General features: G+C 47.0%; 1 protein-coding gene across 4 annotated transcripts in view; it reads right to left on the reverse strand.

Moving 5' to 3' along the window:
- The window catches only part of Rbms2 (RNA binding motif single stranded interacting protein 2), a 49,835-nt gene that overhangs the window by 8,472 nt on the left and 18,638 nt on the right, over positions 1-22,725 (reverse strand). For 3 of the 4 annotated variants that reach the window (XM_036169457.1, XM_036169456.1, XM_036169453.1), the window contains 4 exons: positions 10,157-10,323; positions 5,355-5,413; positions 4,539-4,630; positions 2,037-2,194 (listed from right to left, as the gene is read on the reverse strand). In XM_036169457.1, coding sequence (XP_036025350.1) covers positions 2,037-2,194; positions 4,539-4,630; positions 5,355-5,413; positions 10,157-10,299 — 452 coding nt within the window. In that variant the 5' untranslated portion in view covers positions 10,300-10,323. The remainder of the gene's footprint in view (positions 1-2,036; positions 2,195-4,538; positions 4,631-5,354; positions 5,414-10,156; positions 10,324-22,725) is intronic. The other variant, XM_036169455.1, reaches the window with a different exon arrangement.

Below are 22,725 nucleotides of genomic sequence, written 5' to 3' on the forward strand. Positions count from 1 at the left end.
CCCCAAATTCACTCCCAGTCTCTGAATCACTGACTAAGGGAGTAGTCATGAGCAGATCAGAGATTGAAACACAACAGTCGATCCTCGAAACCGTGACTTTCCCGCATTGGCCCTCCAAGCGCAGAGATTACAGGCGTATACAATACCAAAACAGTTTTTGTTTTTTATTTTGAAGACAGAGTCTCCTGTAACCCAAATTGACCCTAAACTTTTATTTATTATGCATACAGTGTTCTGCCTGCATGTACCCCTGCACACCAGGAGAGGGCACCAGATCTCATTACAGATGGTTGTGAGCTACCACGAGGTTGCTGGGACTTGAACTCAGGACCTTTGGAAGAGCAATCAGTGCTCTTAATCTCTGAGCCATCCCTCCAGCCCGACCTTGAACTTTTGATCCTTCTGCCTCCACATCTCAAGTGCTGGGAATCCCGGGAGGCATCTCATTCCACGCTGGAGCTCAAACTGGGGTTTCTGGCATGCAAGGCAAGCGCTCTACCAACTGAACTACATCACCAGTCTGTTCTGAGCCAGGGTTGAGACCTGTGTAGCCCTGGCTAGCTTAACATTCCCTATTCTATCAAATGCTGGCTTTGAACCTGCAGTGATTCTCCTTCTTTGGTCTGCTGAATATTGGAGTTTGTGAGCAAGTTTGTGTCTGGCTCAAAAAAAAAAAAAAAAGTTTTTATAACAATATTTTACATATATTCATTTTGTGTGTGTGTGTGTGAGCATGTGAGTATGGGGTCAGAGGACTCATGGGAGTCTCTCTCTCAACCACGTGAACCTGGGGAACAAACTCAGGTTGGCCAACTTGGCAGCAAGCACCTTTACCTGCTAAGCTGCCTTGCCAGCACCCAAACAAAATCGTAAATAAAAGCAAATAATTTTTTAGGGAGGCTAGGATCCGCTGAAGCTCTATGACACATGAGCCCAGAAGAGGGCAGCCTAGGGAACGGAAGCTAAGGCCTGTAAATAGCCTACATCCCGATGGTCAGAGAAAGGGTTGCTTTCTCTGGGATGTAAGTCTCCCTACAGATCTAAAAGGCGGAGCAAACCCTCAGCTTCATCCTCCTGCAGTGAGGACCAGGCCTCTGTGCTGTTGTCCAGTCTCGGTTAGGAGGAGGCAGTGGGGGAAGGCATGAAGAGTGGATAGCTGTGAGGCATGGCAGAGCATGCCTAGAACCCCAGCGTCTGGGAGGCAGAGGCAGAGGCAGGAGGATTACCACCAGTTCAAGTTACATGCCAGGCCCTTGGGTTAATACTCCACACACACACACACACACACACACACACACACACACACACACACACACACTTGATTTACTGCCAAGGGTCTAAACATGTTATTACATTTTACATTTATATTTATGTGTGTGGTGTGCACAAGCCTCTTCTTCCACCGTGTGGGTTCCAGGGATCAAACTCCGGTCATCAGGCTTCATACACAGTGCCCTCACCCGCTGAGTTACCAGGGATTGTTGACCATTATTTTGGTCCATGTAGAGAGGAAAGGCAGTGTGTGTGTGTGTCTATTTGTGTGTGTGTGTGTGTGTGTGTGTATGTGCCTGTGTGTGTCTATTTGTGTGTGTGCCTGTGTGTGTGTGGGGGGGGGGTTGCCTGTGTGTGACTATGTGCCTGTGTGCACCTGTGTGTGTGCATGTGTGTGTGTGTCTGTGTGCCTGTGTGTGTGGAGGGAAGGGGGGAGTTGCCTGTGTGTGACTATGTGCCAGTGTGCACCTGTGTCTGTGTGTCTGTGTGCCTGTGTGTGTGTGTGTCTGTGTGTGTGTGTGTGTGGTTGCCTATGTGTGACTATGTGCCTGTGTGCACCTGTGTGTGTGCCTGTGTGGGTGTGTGTGTGTCTGTGTGTATTTGTGTCCATGTGCCTGTGTGTGCGTGTCTATGTGTGTGCCTGCCTATGTGCCTGTGTGTGTCTATGAGCCCATGTGTGTATGTGTGTGTGTGTGTGTGTGTGTGTGTGTGTGTGTGTTGTTTCCTAAGTTCTCTCTCTTTAATCACCCTTAACCTCCTCTTACCTCGCAAAGCCGACCCCTCTGCTGATCCCACTACTGTCTCGAAGGATTCGGGTGGAGATAACCTGACCAAACGGCTTCAGCATCCCCTCCAGCTCTTGCTCGTCCATCGACAGGGGGAGGTTTGAGATGTATAAATTTGTAGGGTCTTGCTCCTGTTGCTATGAACATGAAAAGTGAAAACTGAGGCTCACATCTTTATCCCACTCCACCCTCAGCCCTCACGCGCAAGAGAACATGTGAGCCAGCAGTGGTTGTAGTGGATAGCCATCCCAGCATTGGCCTGGAAGTTCCAACCCCCATTGAGGCTTCAGTAATGATCACGCCCACAAGGCGGGGCAGAAAAGGGAGCGGAAGACCGAGGATCAAGAGGAGGTCACTCTCTTGGTTGGGGACGCTGGACGCAGGAGGTAGACCGAGCAGAGCTCTCCAGAGAACACCGCAGGACTGTGCTATACCTTTGCCAGACCCTGCAACCTACCCCTTCATTTGTAAGTTACCCTACAAAATAAACCTCCCTTTTAACTACGTGGAGTGGCCTTAATAATTTCACCAATAAGTGGTCATGCACTGGAGGCGGAGGCAGGCGGACCTCTGGGAGTTCGAGGCCAGCCTGGGCTACAGAGTGAGTTCCGGGACAGCCAGGGCTACAAAGAGAAACCCTGTCTCAAAACACCGAAAATAAATAACATTTGAGAAAAGAAACAGGAAGAGGGTTCCAAACGAAGAGAATCTTGGCTGTTTGCAATATCCAATCCCATCATCATGTACGTATCCCTAGCCCGGGGAGAAAAACTACAGCATTTCCTCTGTCGATTACAATCCAGTGATAAAGCCACCAACCGAGTCTGTGCCCGTTAAGCCTGGCCCAGGGATTAGAAATTCCCTTAGACTGCCTTGTCAGCTCCACAGACCTGCATACTTTCTCCCCCCTTCTACCACACCAGACTTGTCAAGGTGGGAATACCTGGTCCTTTGTGAGTGGAAGGGAGGAAGAAACAGAAAGGGCTGCTCAGTGGTTACCTCAAGCCCTGAAAGGTCTAGTCTCCTGGGAGCCCAAGGCTAAAGTGAGCGGCTGCATTGGGAGGGGTCGTGAGGTCACCAGACAGAAATGCACAGTGGCAGTTCTGCCCCAGGGCTGGGTTTTTTGGTGTCTGTTTTTGTTTTTGAAATAATTTATTTTTATTTAGTATGCACTGATGTTTTTCCTGCATGTGTGTCTGTTTGAGGGCGTTGGATCCTGAAGTTACAGACAGTTGCGAGCTTCCATGTGGGTGCTGGGAATTGAACCTGGGTCCTCTGGAAGAGCAGCCAGTGCTCTTAACCACTGAGCCATCTCTCCAGCCCCCAGGCCTGGTGTTTTGTTTTGTTTTGTTCTCCATGTATATGTGCATGTGTGGCTGTTTTTGAGACAGGGTCTCACAATGGAGTCCTGCTGGCTTGGAAGCTGCTATGTAGCCAAGGATAACCTTGAATTCCTGATCCTTCTGTCTCCTCCTCTCAAGCTCTGTCATCCCAGGCACCGCGTTCCAATGCCAGCCCCAGAGCTGTTTTCGAGACTGTAAATCATTCTCTGCCTCAGTCAGTAGTTCCTGTCACCTTAATCCTACTGTCAACATCTGTTTCCTTTGGTTTTCTCTAAAATTGATTTCTTCTTACAGCTATGGGTGTTTTCGCCTGCATGTGTGTCTGTGGGCCATGTGTATGCCATGTTCGTGGAGGCCAGGAGGTGTTAGATCCCCTGGGACTGGAGTTAGGATGGTTTTAAGGTACCAGGTGGGTGCTGGGAACTGGACCCAGGTCCTCTAAAAAATAGCCAGTGTTCCTCTCTCCTCCCTTCCTTCATCTCTCCCTTCATTTCTTCCCTCTGTCTTTCGAGACTAGCCCGCACTCTATCCTAGGCTGCCCTGGAACTCTCTGCGATCCTTGGCCTCCCAAGTGCTGGGATCAGAGGCCTGAGCCATCATACCCTTAACCATTACAGAAGAGAATGGCTGTCTTGGGGCTGGAGAGATGGCTCAGCGGTTAAGAGCACTGGCTGCTCTTCCAGAGCATTCCCTGTACCTACATGGGGACACACAACCCACTGTAGCTCTATCAACTCTTATCAGGTTCTTTATAGTATTTGAGATGCCTCAGCAAGGCAGGGAACTGTCCTCCTCTGCTGCAGGGACTAGAGAAAGGCTTCTAGCTTTCTAGAGGTTGACACTCTCAGCTCCAGGGAGCACTAAGCAAGAGGCTCAGTTCTAGCTTCCTTCCCTTCCCCCAGCCCTCTCCCAGCTCACTCCCAGCTCACTCACTCCCTGCCCTATGGGAGTACCGCAGGCCTGTAAAGCGTTCTTCAGAACCTGAGTTGCACAACTGCCCTCTTCAGAGAATGTTGCAAAACTGTAACCATCTGGCCTAGCAAAGTGGGGCCGGGGTGGAGCAGGGAGGCATCAAGAGTGCAGAGAGGCCTGCCCTCCTGTCTGCCACACAAACGACCCTGGCGTGGGGAGGTCTTACCTTTGCCATCTGGGCCTGCACACCACTGGCTTTCAGCGCTGTTACAGCCTTCTGTGCTGCTGATGGGCTGTCAAAGTCCACAAAGCCATAGCCTGGAACAGGGAAACAGCATCACGGGGAGGTGGGGTGTGGGACAGAGGCAGGAGGCCCAGGCTTTTCAGGAGACAGATGTAGTGGGGGGAAAGAGAAATTGAAAGTTTCCAGGCGATTGTCCGTGCGACCCCTCACCTGGAGGTCAGGCCCACTCTGGCCAAGAGCACTAAAGGAAATGAAGCCCTTGTGTATCTGCCTTTCTCCTTCTCATTAGAAACCTGGGGCTTCAGACCCAACGTGTTAAATCCAAGACCTCGTGCACTTCTAAAGGACCCCCATCTCTTCTCTGGACAGCCCCCAGAAATGCTGGGCAGGGAGAGACACGGGAGAGCAGGCAGTTCCAGATGGAAGCGGCCCTTCCTGCTTATCCCAGTGTTCTTCCAGCTCCTCTGGGAAATGCTCAAACCCTTCCACAACTGAAGAGAAACCTACTGGGCTGTCTTGTTTACAGTAACAAGCAGAGGCAGTCTCTCCTGCATCCCCTCCCATCCAGGGAGACGCGGCCCTGAGTGAGCTCCAGCCACCAGAGGGAGCCCCATGCAGGCTTCTGGCTGTCTGTCCCTAACTGCATTCTCAGCTCTGGCTCTCTGGTCACCAATGACTCTAAATACCTATTGGTCTTTAGGCCCCAAACCCTCCCACCTCCTCCCTGGCAGCGGGTGCTCAGACACCCAACAGCAGGAGGCAGAGGATGGCCTCTCACTGTGGGCAGCTGCTTCTCACCTTTGCACTTGTTTGTGGTCTTGTCCAGAATGGCCTTGGTGGAGACAATCTTGCCATATCTAAGGGGAAGGAAAAGGCAAAGTGGTGATCTGAGGACAGGGATTAAGAACAGGACAGCCAGGCGGTGGTGGTGCACACCTGTAATCCCAGCACTCGGGAGGCAGAGGCAGGCGGATCTCTGTGAGTTCGAGGCCAGCCTGGGAGCCTTAAACCCAGGCAAGGCAAGGAGGCAGAGGCAGGAGGGGACCCCCAGCCTGGTCTACAGAGCGAGTTCCAAGGCAACCATAGCACGGAAAGGGAGGGAGGGAGAATATGCCAGCCTTCTCTCTTTCCTCTCTGTTCCATCTTACCCCCCTCCTACCCCCCCTTCGTTTTATCTCCCTGGAAAAACCATCCCTGGCATCCCCAGATGTGTACTTTAGTAATCTCCAGGCTGGTGTGGTTTCCATGGAAATGTCCCCATACTTTGTCCTGTGGCTGAATACTTGGTTCCTTAGCTAATGACCCTGTTGTAGGAGGTGGAGCCGCACTGGACTGAACAGGCAGCAGGGACTTTACAGCACAGCCCCACCTGGCTGCCCTTCGCCACAATGGACCCCTCAAACTGTGGCCAGACAGACCCTTCTTCACCAATCGCTTTCTGTCTGGTACTATGTCACCACAAAAGAGGAACGTAACTCCCACGCTGCGCTTCTCGATCTAATCACATCGATGAGATCAACTGTCCCATTGTCCTTAATATCACCCTGACCCCTCAAAGGCACCACTAGAAAAAAAGTCACTAAAGTCACTGCAATGCGAAGGCATTCATCTCTTTTAGCTAGGAATGTCTGGGGGGAGGGGAAAAGGGCCAGCTTGGCCACACCCACTTAAAGTACGCAAGGGCGGAACTCCAGGCAGAATTCCTTAAGGAACAGAAATAATTCCGTTTTGTTTGGTTTGGGGTTTTTTTTTGTTGTTGTTGTTGCTGTTTTGTTTTGTTTTTAGACAGGGTTTCTCTGTGTAGTCCTGGCTGTCCTGGAACTCATTCTGTAGCCCAGGCTGGCCTGGAACTCACAGAGATCCGCCTGCCTCTGCCTCTCGAGTGCTGGGATTACAGGCGTGTGCCACCATGCCTGGCTGGCATCCTTATTCTATTTTTCTTTTAGACAAATACCATTCATCCTATTCAAAATAATAAAATAAGCCAGGTGGCAGTGACCCAGCTGTTGCCAGCTGCACTGGAAATTCAGGAGGCAAGTGGATCTCAGTGAGTTCTAGGCCAGCTTGACCTACAAAGTGAGTTCCAGGGCCAGAGCTACACAGAGAAACCCTGTCTTGAAAAACCAAATAATAATAATAGTAATAATAATAATAATAATAATAATAATAATAATAATAATAATGGGTGCTGGAAAGACTGTTCAGTGGTTAGACCACTGTAGAAGACCTGGGTTTGATTCCTAGCATCCAAGCATCCAAGTGGCAGCTCATAACTGTCTGTGACTCCAGTTCCAGGGGATCCAATGCTCTCTTCTGGCCTCTGTGGGCGCCAGGCATGAATGTGGTACACAGACATATATGCAGGCAAAACATCCATACACATAAAAAATAAAATTAAAAGTAAACAAATAATAAACATTTGTTCCTTGGAGCCCCTATTCCCCAACACTCAACTGATCTCTGAAGTGCATGCCAGCTTGATCCCAAACTGCTTTCGCTCAAAGCCTGGCTCGGCTGCTTTTTAGCAAAGTGCGATCCTGGACAAGTCCTGTGACCTCACCACTGCAATCTTACCCCGACATATTTTAGCGCTAACGAGTAACTCCTTGTGTTCCTTGACCTGATTTTTCCATCCTTCTGCTGCCTCCATGAAAGAGTTAAATCAACCTGTGACATGATTTCACCCTCCAGTTTATGAGCTCTTTGGAAATCCTTGGGCGCAGCAGGGGTCTGCACAGCCCCCAGCGCTTCCGTGGTGAGGTACCTACTCTTGGGTTACGTCAGGAGCATCAGTTAGGAAAAGCCGCTACATTCTATTCCAGTAGTGTGAAAATCTCAGACAGAACGCAGCCAGGAAGAAGTCAAAGGACAAGGGCTGGGGGAGGGAACAGAGGACGGACGGACAGATGGACGGGACGGGAGCAGAGGAGGGGGGAGAAACGGTGGTCGGTATGTAAAATAAAGAAGAAAATGTTATTTAAATAAAATTTAGAAAAAGAACAAAGGATGAACAAAAACAGCTGGCAGGGACTAAATTTGAAATTAACACCCCCAACAAGCATTAGATACATACATATCCTCTTCTCCCTAAAGATGTGATGTCTACTTTGTTACCACTCCCCAGCTGCCCCACACCCGCCCCAACTCCGCCTTTTCAGGGGAGCTTCTGGGACCTGCAGCATTAAGCCAGGGAATGCCCTGGAGGTCGGGGAAAGAACAACAGAGAAAAGGAGGTGGGACCAGTGGTCCTTGGTGTTTTGAGGCTCCAGGCTTGGACTCTAGCCCGAGGACACTCAAGCTGCTATCCCCATCAAGGCCCCAGGGTGGAGCCTGCTGTGGCCCAGCAGCCTGAGACTGCTGCTCAGAATTTCCAGTGCAGCTGGCAACAGCTGGGTCGCTGCTTCCTCCTCCTCCTCAGAAGGAGCCCCTTCCAGAGAACCAGGAGTTCCAGGCTCAGGCCACACCTCTCCTTCCGGCCCACCAGAGTTTGGGATCCAGCAACCCAGGAAGATGACTGGGACAAAGGCAGGAAGTCCTTCTGAGTTTGAGAAACACCCTTTTCAGAGCGGCTCAGCTCCCTGCTCCCCTCCACCAGGCCCCATCCCTGCTCTGCTGCCCTTCACTCCTCCATTTTTATTTGACTGATTTTTGTTTTGTTTTTTTAAGACAGGGTTTCTGGGGCTGGAGAGATGGCTCAGCAGTTAAAAGCACTGACTGCTCTTTTCAGAGGACGGGGATTTAATTCCCAGCACCCACATGGCAGCTCACAACTGTCTGTAACTCCAGGATCCAGCACACTCACACAGACATACATATAGGTAAAACACCAATAAAATAAATAAGACAGGGTTTCTCTGTGAAACAGCTCTGGCTGTCCTGGAACTCACCCTGTAGCCCAGGCTGGCCTCGAACTCACACAGATCCTCCTGCCTCTGCCTCCTTGGTGCTGGGATTAAAGGCGTGTGCCACCACTGCCCAGCTGTTTGACTGGTTTTTAAAAAGATTTCATTATTTTCGATTACATGTGTCTGTGTGGTTATGTGCCTGTGACTACCTGAGGTGCTTGGCTGCAATTACAGACAACTGAGCTGCCCGACCTGGGCCCAAACTATGGTCTTTTTCAAAAGTAGTTTGTGTTCTTAACCACGGAACAAGCTTTCCAGGTCCCCCCCCCCCCTTTTTTTTAGACAGGGTCTCATTCTACAGTCCTGGCTGACCGGATGCAGATCCTCCCACATGCTCCCAGACGGTGTGAGCACAGATGAGCCACCACAGCCAGCTTTCACACCTGCTTCTTCCCACTCCACTCCTGGACTCCTGTCTCCCACCCTACACACTGACCCTGACTAGTTCTTGGAAGGGCAAATGAAAGCCTCAAAGAACAGGGAAGCCAAAGTTTCTTAGACTAGAATGTTGCACCCAGGCAGAGTGCTTGCAGCACGCAAGGCCTCCAGTTTGCTGTGCAGCAGAGGACTTTGAACCCCTAACCTTCCCGACTCCATCTCCTGAATGCTGCAATTACAAGCATGGGTCTCCATGCCCAGTATGAAAACCTTATAGTATTATCTACAATAGCTTCATAGATAGATAGATGATACGCTGTGACCCAGCAATACACCCAACATGAATACCTACATATACACACACCAAGGTGTAGGTTTCCGGCACAGTCTGCATTCATAATAGCCACAAACTGGTAATAATGCAAATACTGGCAACAATATGATGGGCGATTGATTGATTCTATAAAGCAACAGGAACAGCTAGTACAGGGGACTGGAGAGGTGGCTCGGCAGTTAAGAACACTGGCTGCTCTTCCAGAGGTCCAGAGCTGGATTCCTAGTGGCTTGAACCTGCTTATAACTCCAGTTCCAGGACATCCACGCATGTGGCACATGTAAATCCACACAAGCACATACACATATGTATAAATAAAAATATAGCCAGGTGTGGTGGTGCATGCCTTTAATTCCAGAACTTGAGACACAGGAGGATAAGGAGTTCAAGGCCAACCTAGACTATATGATATCCTGTGTTACACACACACACACACACACACACACACACACACCATAGAGAGTAAGTGAATATTTCTTTCAAAGCATGTGATGATAAGTGTTAACTGTCAACTTGACAGGCCCTGGTATCACCCAGGAGACATGCCTGTTGAGGGCCTTACCCACTATGGGTAGTGCTGTCCCTGGCCTGGGATCCAGGACTACATTAGCAGAGAAAGGGGCCTGAGTGGTAGCATCTGTTCTCCTTCCTTCCTGGCTGAGAGTGTGATGTGACCAGCTGCCTCCAGCTCCTTCATCTGGGCGTCCTCAAGCTCTGAGACAAGAGCACCCTTTTCTCTCTTAAGCTGATTTCGTTTGATCCAGCCTAGGATCCATGAGACACTGTCTCAAACCAACAAAGCCAAAAAGGCAACAAGGAAAGATGCTGAGCTATGTCACGACTGTGCCGTGACTACTGTCGTGTTTGAGGCAGAAGCACACTATCGCTATTGCAATGCGAGCTGAGAGCAGGCGACAAGAAGCCAGCGATCGATCGCAATCCATGCTGTCCCTGGAAGCCTTCCTACCGGGCCCACAACTTACGGCTGACAGAGCTTGACGAGGTCCTGGTCCGTCGTGCCAGGCTGCAGTCCGCGAATGTACAGGTTGGTTTTGCTCAGCTGCTCATTGCCATTGCCCCCGATGCTGCTGTTAGGGGTGCTGTTCCTCGGACTTGGCGGTGCCATCTGCTGAGACAATGACACATATGGCTGTGGGGAGACATAAAGGTCAGAAGGTCAGGAAGATTGTACATGTGTGGAGATTGACTCCCTGTAAGCAGGATGCAAAACGTTAACGGTAAGGAAAGGGGATAAAACATAAAAAGAATAATGATGATGGGCCAATGAGATGGCTCAGCATGTCAAGCTGCTTATCACCAAACCTAATGAAAGAACAGACTAAAAGTGGACCTCTGACCTCCACATGTGCACTGTGGCACGCCACATACATGCACATACACACAGACAATAAATATATAAAATACAAAAATGACAGCCAGGTGGTGGTGGCATACACCTTTAACACCAGCACCCAGGAAGCAAAGGCAGGGGGATCTCTGTGAATTTGAGGCCAGCCTGGTCTCCAGGACAGCCAGGACTACACAGAGAAACCCTGTCTTGAAAAAACAAAAACAAATGAACAAACAAGCTGGATGTGATGTCACACATTTGGAGGCAGAGGCAGGAGGATCTCTGTGAGTTCGAGGTCAGCCTGGACAACAAAGCGAACTCCAGGCCAGCCAAGTCTCCATGGTGAGACCCTATTTCCAAACAACAATAAAGAATCTAAGAGAGAAGACAATCGAGAAGCCTTACGCAACACTCATCTAACTTCCCAAAGGAAACTACTCAGTCGGTGTAAACCAACCATGCTCACCTAATCAGTAAGAGAAAATGAGGTTGTATGTGTGAACAACTAAGGAACGGAAATATTCTTTTTTTGGTTTTTTTGTTTTTGTTTGTTTGTTTTTTAGCTGAGGTTCGAACCCAGGGCCTTGCGCTTGCAAGGCAAGCGCTCTACCACTGAGCTAAATCCCCAACCCTAGGAACTGAAATATTCTTACCAGAAGAATTTTGCTCAAAGCCCTACACTGAATTGTTACAATTCAAAGATCTTTTGTGTCACTTCTGTTTGAAACCAGGTCCCATGTATCCCAGGTGTTCTTAAACGCATGCTGCTCAACCTCTGTTCCCTCAGTGCTGGAATTTGGTATGTGCACGACCACACCAGCCTAAGTTCAAAACTCCGGTAACCACTCATCCGCCACCAAATTCACTCTTGACCTGGGGCCCTAAACGTCATTATGAACCATCAGGGCAAGAGAAAATCCTTCCTGAACATGAAACCTAAGTTCCTGGTGCATAGTAAACATAGGAATTAAGATGAGAAATCATCTTACAGGATAACTTCATCACACACTTAACATCTAGACAGTCTCACAGATGCACCCAGTGACCGGACTTTATAGTTCTGACAGCAGCCTGGGTATAAATGATCCTAATAACATGTCCTAAGCTAGTGGCCTCTATGGCATGTAACACAGATGAATATTTTTGCTTGGGTTCCAAGTCATAATACCTCCAAATAAGAGAAGGTCCACATTGCAGAGTGATAATTCCCCAGTAATTACTCCTGAGACCCTCAAGCTATTCCAGTGATTCAGTGAATACCTGACCTGCCAACTACATGTAAGCACTGATTGATCCTGTGAGGAAACAGATTAATAAAAACAAGTGGGATATTTCACAATGCCTTTTAATTTGTGCAGCTGCCGGGGATTGAACCCAGACCTTGACTATATGCTAGGCAAGGGCTAAACCTGTCCTTTTTACTTTCTATTTTGAAGCATGGGCTACGCCTTCCACTTTCAAAATTCAACTTGGTAAACCAGTGGGTTTTATCTGGGTTACTTCACCCCAGCCCACCCCAGCATAGAACTGGATCCAGAAAGCTGGGCACCCAGAGCACACAGCACAACCCATAGGTAGCTCAACGGGGGTGGTGGAGTGGGAGGTGGGTGTTTTTTCCAGGCAGACTGGTTGATCTGAGCCCATTCTGGGCACCTCTACTTGCTTGAGACCATCTCTTCACAGACTTTACCACTTATATAAGCCCATGTGAGCTTTTTTGTTTGTTTGTTTTTGTTTTTGTTTTTTTTGTGTGTGTGTGGAGCTGAGGATCGAACCCAGGGCCTTACGCTTGCTAGGCAAGCGCTCTACCACTGAGCTAAATCCCCAACCCAGAGCTGAGCTTATTTATATAACCCAGGGTGACCTCAGGCTCCTCCTGCACCAGCCTCACCAGCTGAGTGTACGATAATGTCCGGCTATAATATATCTTTTACACTCCCACCAGGAGTTCACAAGTTAGAGCTCACCACCTAGAAAAGTAGCTAAGTGTAAAATGTGTGCTAGTGAGAATCCAAGCAAAACAGCAACCGAGCAAGAAGGAATAAGTTCCCGAGAGAAGTTTTTCTTTCTTTTTTTTTTTTTTTTTTTTCAAGTCAGGGTTTCTCTGTGTAGCTTTACACCTTTCCTGGAACTCGCTTTGGAGACCGGGGCAGCCTCAAACTCACGGAGATCCGCCTGCCTCTGCTTCCCAGGTGCTGGGATTAAAGGCATGCACCACCACCGCCCCGCTACCGAGAGAAGTTTTGAAAAGACTATGGTACCCCTCGAAAGGACAAGCAGAAAGAGGAGTGAGTTCAGAAGACACCTGTGGGACAACACAGATCACCCCTGCTGACTAGTACTGTGTCAACCTGAACAAGAGAGCTGGAGAAGGGAGAAAATGCCCCCACCACATTGGCCTGTGGGCAAGCTTACAGGTTTTTTTTCTTGATTAATAATTGATTTGGGAGGACCCAGCAGCCCACTGTGGATGGTGCCTCCCCTGGGCAGGTGGTCCAGCATAGAATAAAAAAACAGGCTGAGCAAACTGTGCAGAGCAAGCCAGTAAGCAACATTCCTCCCTGGTCTCTGCTTCAGTTCCTGCCTCCAGGCTCCTGCCCTGACCTCCCTGGATGAAGGTAAAGCTGTAAGATGAAATAAACCCTCTTTGGTCATGATGTTTTATCATAGCAATAGAAACCCTAAGACATAAGTCTTCACACCCATTGAGATGATGATAATAAAAACAACACAGAGTAGGGCAGGTGAGGATATAAACTGAAGCCTTTGGGCACTACGTGTGAGACTGTAAGACAAGGCAGCCATTCTTTGTGCCTGTTCATTTGTTTCAGACAGGGTCTCAGGAAGCCCAGATTTGTTGTGGGATAATCTTTTTGTATCCTATAAAGATGTCTCTGCCTAAGGCACCTTGTGATTGGTTTAATGAAGCGCTGAATGGCCAATAGCTAGGCAGGAGAGGATAGGCAGGACGTCACTTCCAGGGAAAGAGAGGAACTCAGAATCTAGGTGCAGAGGAGATGCCAAGGGGATGCTGAAGAGGTCAGATATACAGGACAGAGTAAAGGTAATCGAGGCATGTGGCAGAATATAGATTAATAAAAGCAGCTTAAGTTATAAGAGCTAGTGGGACAAGCCTAAGCTAATGGCCAAGCTTTCATAATTAATATTGTCTCCATGTCCTTATTTGTGAGCTGGTGGTCCAAATAAAAGTCTGACTATACAGTCTTGCCTTGCCTGCTTTGTGTATAGTAACTCTGGATGTCCTTGAACTCCTGATCCTCCTGCCTCCGCTCCCCAAGTGCTGGGGCTACAGCTGTACCCCATCATATCCAACTTTTTTATAACAATCCAAAAAGTACCTGTCATGCATAATTCTATTTGGTCAACTCAACAACTCTGTGAGGAGGGACAGGAAATGTGTTATTTATTCCCCTTTTAAAATTTGGAAACTAGGTATATTGGTTCACACATTAAACACATAATTAAAACATAAAAATAAGGAGCTGGAGAGACGGCTCAGCAGTTCACACCACTGGCTGCTCTTGCAGAGGACTCAGGTTTGATTTCCAGCACCCACATGGCAGCCCACAGTAGTCTATAACTCTGGTTCCAAGGAATCTGATGCCCTTTTCTGTCCTCCTCAGGTACCAAGCATGTACATAGTGTACATACATACATGCAGGCTAAGCACTCACACATATAAAAATACATACATCTGAAAAAAAAATTTTTTTGAGACAGGGTTTCACTGTGTAGCCTGGAATTCGCTGTCCTGGAATTTGCTCTGTCGACCAGGCTGGCCTCAAACTCACAGAGATCCGCCTGCCTCTGCTGGGACTAAAGGCGTGCGCCACCAATGTTCAATGTCATCCTCAGCTACACAGCAGGTTTGAGGCCAGCCCCAGTGAAACTCATGGGATACACATGAACTCACAAAGGGGGATGGCTAGAAAGAAGAAAGGGACTAGCAGCTAGTAGATTGTGTGTATGATAGAAATACACTATATAGATGTATAAAAAATGTCATAGTGAGCAGATGTCTGAGTTTGAGACCACCCTGGTCTACAGAGTGAGTTCTAGGACCGGCAGGACTATACAGAGGAACCCTGTCTCAGAAAATAAAAGAAAGAAAGAAGATCCAAATAAGGCGAACATGCTATGGTCAGCAGCTCTTAGCTAACGTGTCTTTTATTTTGAAGGGGTGAACTACTAGGGTACGTGTGTGATTACAGGATAACTCCCGAGAGTCAATTCGCTCCTTTACCATGTGGGTCCCAGACTCAGGCTGTGACAAACACCTCACTGGCATTTACCTGCCTTCGAACCCACAGGTTTCCTACCCATCATTTTCTTCTGTAATTTATTAGTTGAAGAAATTGAGTCAGTTGACACATTTAATAACCATTTAAGTAGTCACTGTGTAGAAAAGGATGTCACCCAACACGGGCCACCTACATCCACGTTAGACCCGAGAAAGCTTTAAAAAGGTTCTAAACACACAAAAATGGAGCCAAATGTGGCTTCCTAGTCTGGTGTCTCTCATGCGGGCTGCAGTACTGAGGCTTATCTCCGGGCAGCTGCCAGCACACCATGAGCTAAGTAAGCCAAGTGGCGCTCACACAGGCCGCAATACAGAGAGGCCTCTCCCAGCCGCTGCCTGCAGGCTTGAGCCCCCAGTGGGAGCTCCTCTGGTGCACTACATGGTGGATTTGGGGTTTTGCTTATGCAGACAGAAAAGGTTACAGATGCTCAGTAAAGACAGATCCAGACAGGAGAAATCTCTAAACAGGTTACAGTGTGTTTAAAAATGTACAAAGGCTTGTGTGTGTGTGGGGGGGGGGGGTTATAGACAGTTATAATATATATAAATATATATATAGTTTTAAAACAATAAAGTCCTTAAAAAGGAAGTAATATAGAAGAAAAAAGCTATGTAAAGATGGGAAATACACAGAGTCTGGATTTGTTATTGTATTGTCTTTAAATTTTTTGACTGCTGCTGGGCAGTGGTAGCCCATGCCTTTAATCCCAGCATTCGGGAGGCAGAGCTCTGTGAGTTCAAGGCCAGCCTGCTCTACAGAGCGAGATCCAGGACAGGAACCAAAACTACATGGAGAAACCTTGTCTTGAAAAACCAAAAAATAAAAAGATAAATGTAATATATAATTAAGAAATACAGTTAACAGTCATCTATAATAGTCAAACTTATATTCATGTTAGGTATGTTTTCAAGGTCATAAACAGATATATTTAAATAGATGGCCTTCAAACACTTCAAAGAACTACAAAAAATGGCATTTAAAATGTTTTAATAATATAATGCTAGGGGTTGGGGATTTAGCTCAGTGGTAGAGCACTTGCCTAGCAAGCGCAAGGCCCTGGGCTTGATCCTCAGCTCAAAAAAAAAAAAAAACAAAACAAAAAAAATACAAGGCTTTTTATGACAATGAGCCATGTCTGCTCCTGGCAGCACCAATCTACTTCAGAGAAGATGACGGGCATTGAAGAAACTCCTGCATATGGAGTTCACTCTCTTTGTGGCAAAAGTTAGCCACTGGGCAGGAAAATGCCCTTGTCTCAATTGCTGACAGAATGATGTCCAAACTGGACCAGCAGGACGCAAAAGAAAGTGATTGCCAAACTTTGCCAAGACAAGGTAGGGCAGTCCTTCAAAATTCCTGCTTCTCAGAAATGTCTGTCAGACATTCTCGACCTGTAGGCCAGAGATGAACACCCCAAGGTTATAGAAGAACTTTGGGTGACTGTCCAGGCAGCCAGATGTCCCCGTCATTAGGTAACATTTCACCCTTCTGGGGTCTTTAATGGAGTTAAAGACTAAATAATTAGACTTAATTAATTTAATTTCCTTAATTATGAAAAAAATAAATTAGGTATAAAACTTTAGACTCACAAAGATAAGATAGATAGTATTTTCTCTAAATTTGACAAATACAAATGGACTGGATATTGTAACTCTTATTTAATAACTGTTTTTGTTGTATATAATTTTACTATGTTAAAATTAAAACTTTCCGCTGGGCGGTGGTGGTGCACGCCTGTAATCCCAGCACTCGGGAGGCAGAGGCAGGTGGATCTCTGTGAGTTCGAGGCCAGCCTGGTCTACAAAGCGAGTTCCAGGACAGGCTCCAAAGCTACAGAGAAACCCTGTCTCAAAATACAAAACAAAAACAAAACAAAACAAAACTTTCCTTTTTTATTTAGACAAAAAGGGGGAAATGTGAAATATTCCTTTACACTGTGTGAATATATGTTGCTGTGATTGGTTTAATAAAGAAGCTGACTGGCCAATAGCTGGACAGGATGAGGTTAGGTGGGAAAACCTGACTAAGGACACTGGAAAGATGAAGGGCGGAGTCAGAGGAGTCGCCAGCAAGACTCAGAGAGGAAGCAGAAGTGGCAGATGAAAGAGAGGTAACACCATGTGGAAGAATGTAAATTAATAGAAATGGGTTAATTTAAAATATAAGAGCTAGTTAGTGATAAGCCTGAGCTATTGACTGAGCATTTATAATTAATAATAAGTCTCTGTGTGGTTATTTGGGAGTAGCTGCTGGGCCAAAAAAACTGCCTACAGAGGAATCTATAACTAAGTAACTAACGGTATAGTGTGTGGAGATAACTATAAAGAAATGCAAAGGCAGAGAGAGGTTTGAACCAGGGATAGTGGTACATGCCTTAAATCCCAGCACTTGGGACTGAAGGAGAGGATTGAGGCCAGCCTGGGCTATAATGTGAGACCATCTCAAATTAAAAAAAAAAAGAAAAAAAAGAAAGAAAAAGGCAGAGGGCCAGCAAGACGGTTCATCAGGTAAAGGTGTCTGCTGCTGAGGCCAAATAACTGTATTTGATCCCCAGGATCTACATGGCAGAAACAGAGAACCAGCTCTTTCAAGTTGTCCTCTGACCTCCAAGCTCATAAGAAAGTTAAGGCAGCCAGTAGTGTGGTGATGGTTACACACACCTTTAATCCCAGCACTCAGAAGGCAGAGGCAGGTGGATCTCTGAGCTGGAGGCCACCCTGGTCTACAGTTCAAGCTCCAGGACAGCCAGAGCTACAGAAAAACCTTATCTAGAAAAAAATAAAATAAGCAAAAAAAAAAAAGCAAAGGTACCCTTTCTACTTTGCGTGGATGAAGAAAAGGAGTTTTAGCCTCTTTCTCAGGGTTACATAATTAATATGAAGTGAAGTCTTGCTTTGTGAGTGTGGGTGTACGATGTGTGTGCCTGTGCATACATTCATGTTTGAGTATGGGTGCTTATGTGCAGTGTTGTGTATGTGGAGGTCAGAAGACAACCTCAGGTGTTGTGTATATGGACGTGTGGGTTCTCAGTGTCCACCTCAAGATGCATGCTAAGCCAGGTGGCCGGTGGTGCCCTGGGGGTTTTCTGTGTCCACTTCCCACTTGCAGGGGAACACTAGAGAGCCCAGCTTACACGGTCCTCACAGGTGCACGACAAGGGCTTTACCTGAGATCCCGAGCCTACACCTGTGCACTGTCCCTCTAAACTGGAGCAGTCTTTCACCAATGACAAGCCTCTATTTACAAAACAGGAAGTCTTTCTAAAATGTGTTCAAATCCAGTCTTAAATAAGATTTAAAAACAGATGGAGAGCAAGAATGCTGGTTCACACCTGTAACCCTGGCACTTGGGAATGGATAGAAGGGTCAGGAGTTCAGGGCCAGCCTGGCCTATACGAGACCCGTCTCAAAATAAAATAAAATAAAAGTTTCAAAGACCAGCCAGGCAGTGGTGGCACACACCTTTAACACTGGAGCTCCAGAGGCAGAGGCAGGCGCATCTCTGAGTTGGAAGCCAGCCTGGTATACAGAGCAAGTTCCAGGACAGCCAGAGCTGTTACGTAGAGAAACCTTGTCTCAGATAAAAATAAATTAAAAAAACAGGTGAAAAGTTTAGAATAAACCCTTTCGTCCCGTCCCCCTCCTTTTTAATGACTGGAGATCTGTTCAACAGCAGAGCTCTCACCTCTAAGTCCTGAGGAAGCCCAAGGCTCACGCTTCAATACCACCACCACCCCAAAAAACCAGGCCAAGAGCTCTATCCCATCCATCAAAAACATCTACTAGATTTAGGAGTCAGTCTGATATTTGCAAATGAATTCTGTTATCATCATTAGATTACAAAACACTTAATTCTACCACAGGAGTCTCACTTCAGAGGGCTGGCCGGCTTCAGTCAGTGTTTCTGAAGGCAGTAGCACATACGGTAGCACAGGCCTGTCATCCAGTCACTGGGCAGGCTGAGGGAGCCTGGACAACAGTGAAACCCAGCAGGAGACAGGGACAGACAGACAGACAGCACAACTCGCCTTTCAAATTGTGAGACCTAGTAGAGGTTCCCACAGGGAAAGTCCACAGGTTTTTGTTTGTGAATCTAAAAAATAAATAAATAAAAAGGAAAGGACATTAGCCGGGCGGGTCTTTGTGAGTTCAAGGCCAGCCTGGGCTACAGAGTGAGATCCAGGATAGGCTCCAAAGCTACACGGAGAAACCTTGTCTTGAAAAAAAAAAAAAGGAAAGGAAAGGAAAGGACGTGACCACTCAAGGTATTGTGGTTTATTGTGGAGAAAAGGAAGACATAGCCAGAGGCAGGGACATCTGGGAGAGTCCAGAGTGACCTGTGACCGTGACCCGACTGAGCTGGGCCGTGTGGGGAGAGGGGGAGGGGAAGGGAGAGAGGAGAGCAGGGGAACCCAGTGCAGCAGCCAGGAGGCCCAAAGGTTCAAAAAGAGCGGGTAACCAAGATGGCTGGGTTATACAGGGGAGAGCAGCCCAGACCCTGGGCTGGAGAAGTTCAGGGTGGGGGCGGGGTGTGCGAGCCAGGGGAACTGTAACTGGCAGAGGCTGAGGAATGCAGGAAGAACCTGGAGGCCAGGTTTGATTTGATATGTTAAACAGGCAACTGGGCCACTTGGCCCAGGGTTTGAGACTTAACAGTTTGGTTTCATGGTATATTGGGAGACGAATCTATCTGGTTCTAGACTTAGTATTAGATCATCCAGAGGTCCAGAAATGTAAGATGTCTTTTGTTTGGTTGGTTTGCTTGTTTTTTTGTTTTTTTTTTTGAGACAGGGTTTCTCTGTGTAACAGCTCTGGCTGTTCTGGAACTTGCTTTATAGTCCAGGCTGGCCTTGAACTCACAGAGATCCCCCTGCCTCTACCTCCCAAGTGCTGGGATCAAAGGTGCCTCTGCTGCCAGCTTGTGGCGTGTTTTTTGACACAGTCCTAATACAACCCAGGCTGGCCTTAAGGGACAGATCCTCCTGCTTCCTGAGTGCTAGGTTTACAAAGCACTCACGTCCGGCCTGATAAAGGACCTTTGTGAAGATTAGTTTTTTGTTTTTGTTTTGTTTTGTTTTTGCTTTTTTGGTTTTTCAAGACAGGGTTTCTCTGTGTAGCTTCCTCACCTTGTCTGGAACTCACTCTGTAGACCAGGCTGGCCTCGAACTCACAGAGATCCGCCTGTCTCTGGATCAAAGGTGTGCGCCACCACCGCCCAGCCGTTAGCTTTATTAATACTAACAGTTCCACTTTTATTTCTACTTGTCATTTTTTTTCTTATTTTTTCAACAAGAGTGAAGGAAAGTAAATGCTCCAGTTCCAAACTTCAAACCTCAGCAAGTTTTAAGGCTGGAAAACACTCTGGTGGTTGAAATGGTAGGATGAATGTTAAAGCATAGCCTTGCCAATTTGCAAATCCTGTTTCTGTAAATAGTGACTTTAGCCAGGAATGACCGTTTAGACCTATAATTTCCACACTCAGAGGCTTCCTCCCCAAGTCGCTTTGGTCATAGTGTTTCATTATAGCAACAATAGGAACCAGAACTAAGGCAGTGGCCAAGGATGACGTTAAAACTGTGATCCTTCTGCCCCCCCCATGCTGAGATTACACACGTCGCATCCCCATGATCAGTTTTATATGGTGCTGAGAATGGGACTCAGCGCCTCGTGCATACTGCACAAGCATTCAGCAGCTAAGCTATATCCCAGTACATCACTTCATACTCCGTGTATGGTCTTTTTTTTTTTTTTTTTAATTTTATTTATTTATTTATTTATTTTATTTATTTATTTTTTTTATTTATTTTACTGTATATGGTCTTAGTGTCTCAGATGAGGAAAGATGAAATTCACTTTCTGTACAATTATTGAGCTGTTCGTTATTCATTCAAAAATGGAATAGACAATGCTTCAACATTTTGATACATTTTTTTCAAATGTATATATTTTTAACTTTAGATAGCATTTAACTAGTGAAGTGTAATTAAAACACAGGCTCTGGATCTCCCTTCCTTGGAGCCCTCCCATTCCCAGGAGTTCTTAGTTTCCTTGATAAATCTGTGAAAATCAAGCAAGCAAACAAGAAGCCACAAAGAACAGAGCCATGGTGATGCATGCTTGTGGTTCCAGCACTTGAGAGGTAGAGGCAGAAGATCAGGAGTTCAAGGCCACCCTCAGCGAGGGCACCCTCAGCTCCATGAGACCCTATCTGCAAAGAGAAAAGAGATCGGTGACCTACTTTTACCAGGCTCCTCAGAAAGGTGACTAACCTTTAAACAAGACTTCAAAAACAAGGAGGGGAACCTCATTATTTAGAGAGCAAAAGAAACCAGGCCATTTCTTAGTACCAGCACTCAGCAGGCAGAGGCAGGCAGATCTCTGTGAGTTCAAGGTCAGTTTGGTCTGAAGTGAGTTCCAGGCCAGCCAGAGCTACACAGGGAGACCCTGTTTCAAACAAAACAAAAACAACCTCCCTCACCCCAAATAAAAACAATCTGAAAAGAAAAATACCATTTCAGAAAAAAGGAACAACTCGGTGAGAGCCATGAGGTCCTTCTGTTGCCAGGACTAGACGGCCAGTGGACCTGGGGTGTAAGGAAGACAAAACAGGAAGACTCTTCCCAGTTACCATAAGGTGCTGGAGGTTTCCTTCCCCTCTGGGGAGGATGCAGACTCTGGAATCATGATCACCAAGCAGAGCTGGATGGGAATAAGCGTGTACCAAACCCACACCACGTGCTGCCATTTCTCCAGCACCACAGCTCCCAGAAGACACGACTTCGTCCTGAGCAGCTAACCCACCACACAAAAAATGCCCAGCGAGCAACAACCCTCGGTGCTCCCGCACGCTGCACGCTTCAGCTTGATTACAATGAAGCCCGTTACTTCCCGTGCCAAGAATGCTTCCATCTGCCTTTTAATGCCTTCCACTTAAACAGCCCCAAACCATGAGACATAATTAGAAGAAAACCTATGAAGTCAGAAACCAAAACAAACAGAAAATCAAAAAGGACTCAAAGGAAAAAGAACATACAGGAAGAAAGCGTAAGGACAAGAGGAGTTTCAGGAGAGCTAGACAAAAATAATTCCATCTGTGAAGCAAAAGCAAAATTCAACAAAGAAGGAATGGACAGGGCCTTGGAGAGACGGCTCAGCAGTTAAGAGCACTGGCTGCTCTTCCAAAGGACCCAGGTTCAATTCCCAGCACCTACATGACAGCTCACAAGCTAACAGTTATAAGTGTGTAACTCCAAGATCCAACACCCTCATGCATGTTGGGGCAGGAGTGACAGGGAGTTCTAGACCAGCCAGGACTAGAGTGAGACCTTGTCTTAAAACACAAAACCAGCCAGGCAGTAGCGGTGCACACCTTTAGTACCAGCACTCAGAAGGCAGAGGCAGACAGATCTCTGTAAGGCCAGACAGGTCTACAAAGCCAGTTCCAGGACAACCATGGCTACACAAAGAAACTCTATCTCAAAAAACCAAAAAAAAACAATCAAACAAACAAAAAAAACAAACGAACAGGAATTTATGGAAACAGTAATAAAACCTGTTGAAAGAAAAATATAATTTTAGAATTCAAAATTATGGAGACAGGAAAGGCACATTGCTAGCAGAGGACCAGGAGTCAAATTAGCATCAGTCAGCAACACTGTAAGTCAGAAGACAACAAGGTAACACCCCGACCAGCAACTACAGATTCAGTCAATTATCAATCAAGTTTTACAGTGGAAAACATCTGCATATCCACAGTTAAAAAAAGTTTCACTAGGAAGTGCTGGTGCACGCCTTTAATCCCAGCACTCAGGAGGCAGGGGCAGGCAGGTCTCTGAATTCGAGGCCAGCCTGGGCTACAGAGGGAGTTCCAGGACAGCCAG

Source organism: Onychomys torridus, chromosome 20 (genome assembly GCF_903995425.1).
Source record: "Onychomys torridus chromosome 20, mOncTor1.1, whole genome shotgun sequence".
Taxonomy (NCBI): Eukaryota; Metazoa; Chordata; class Mammalia; order Rodentia; family Cricetidae; genus Onychomys; species Onychomys torridus.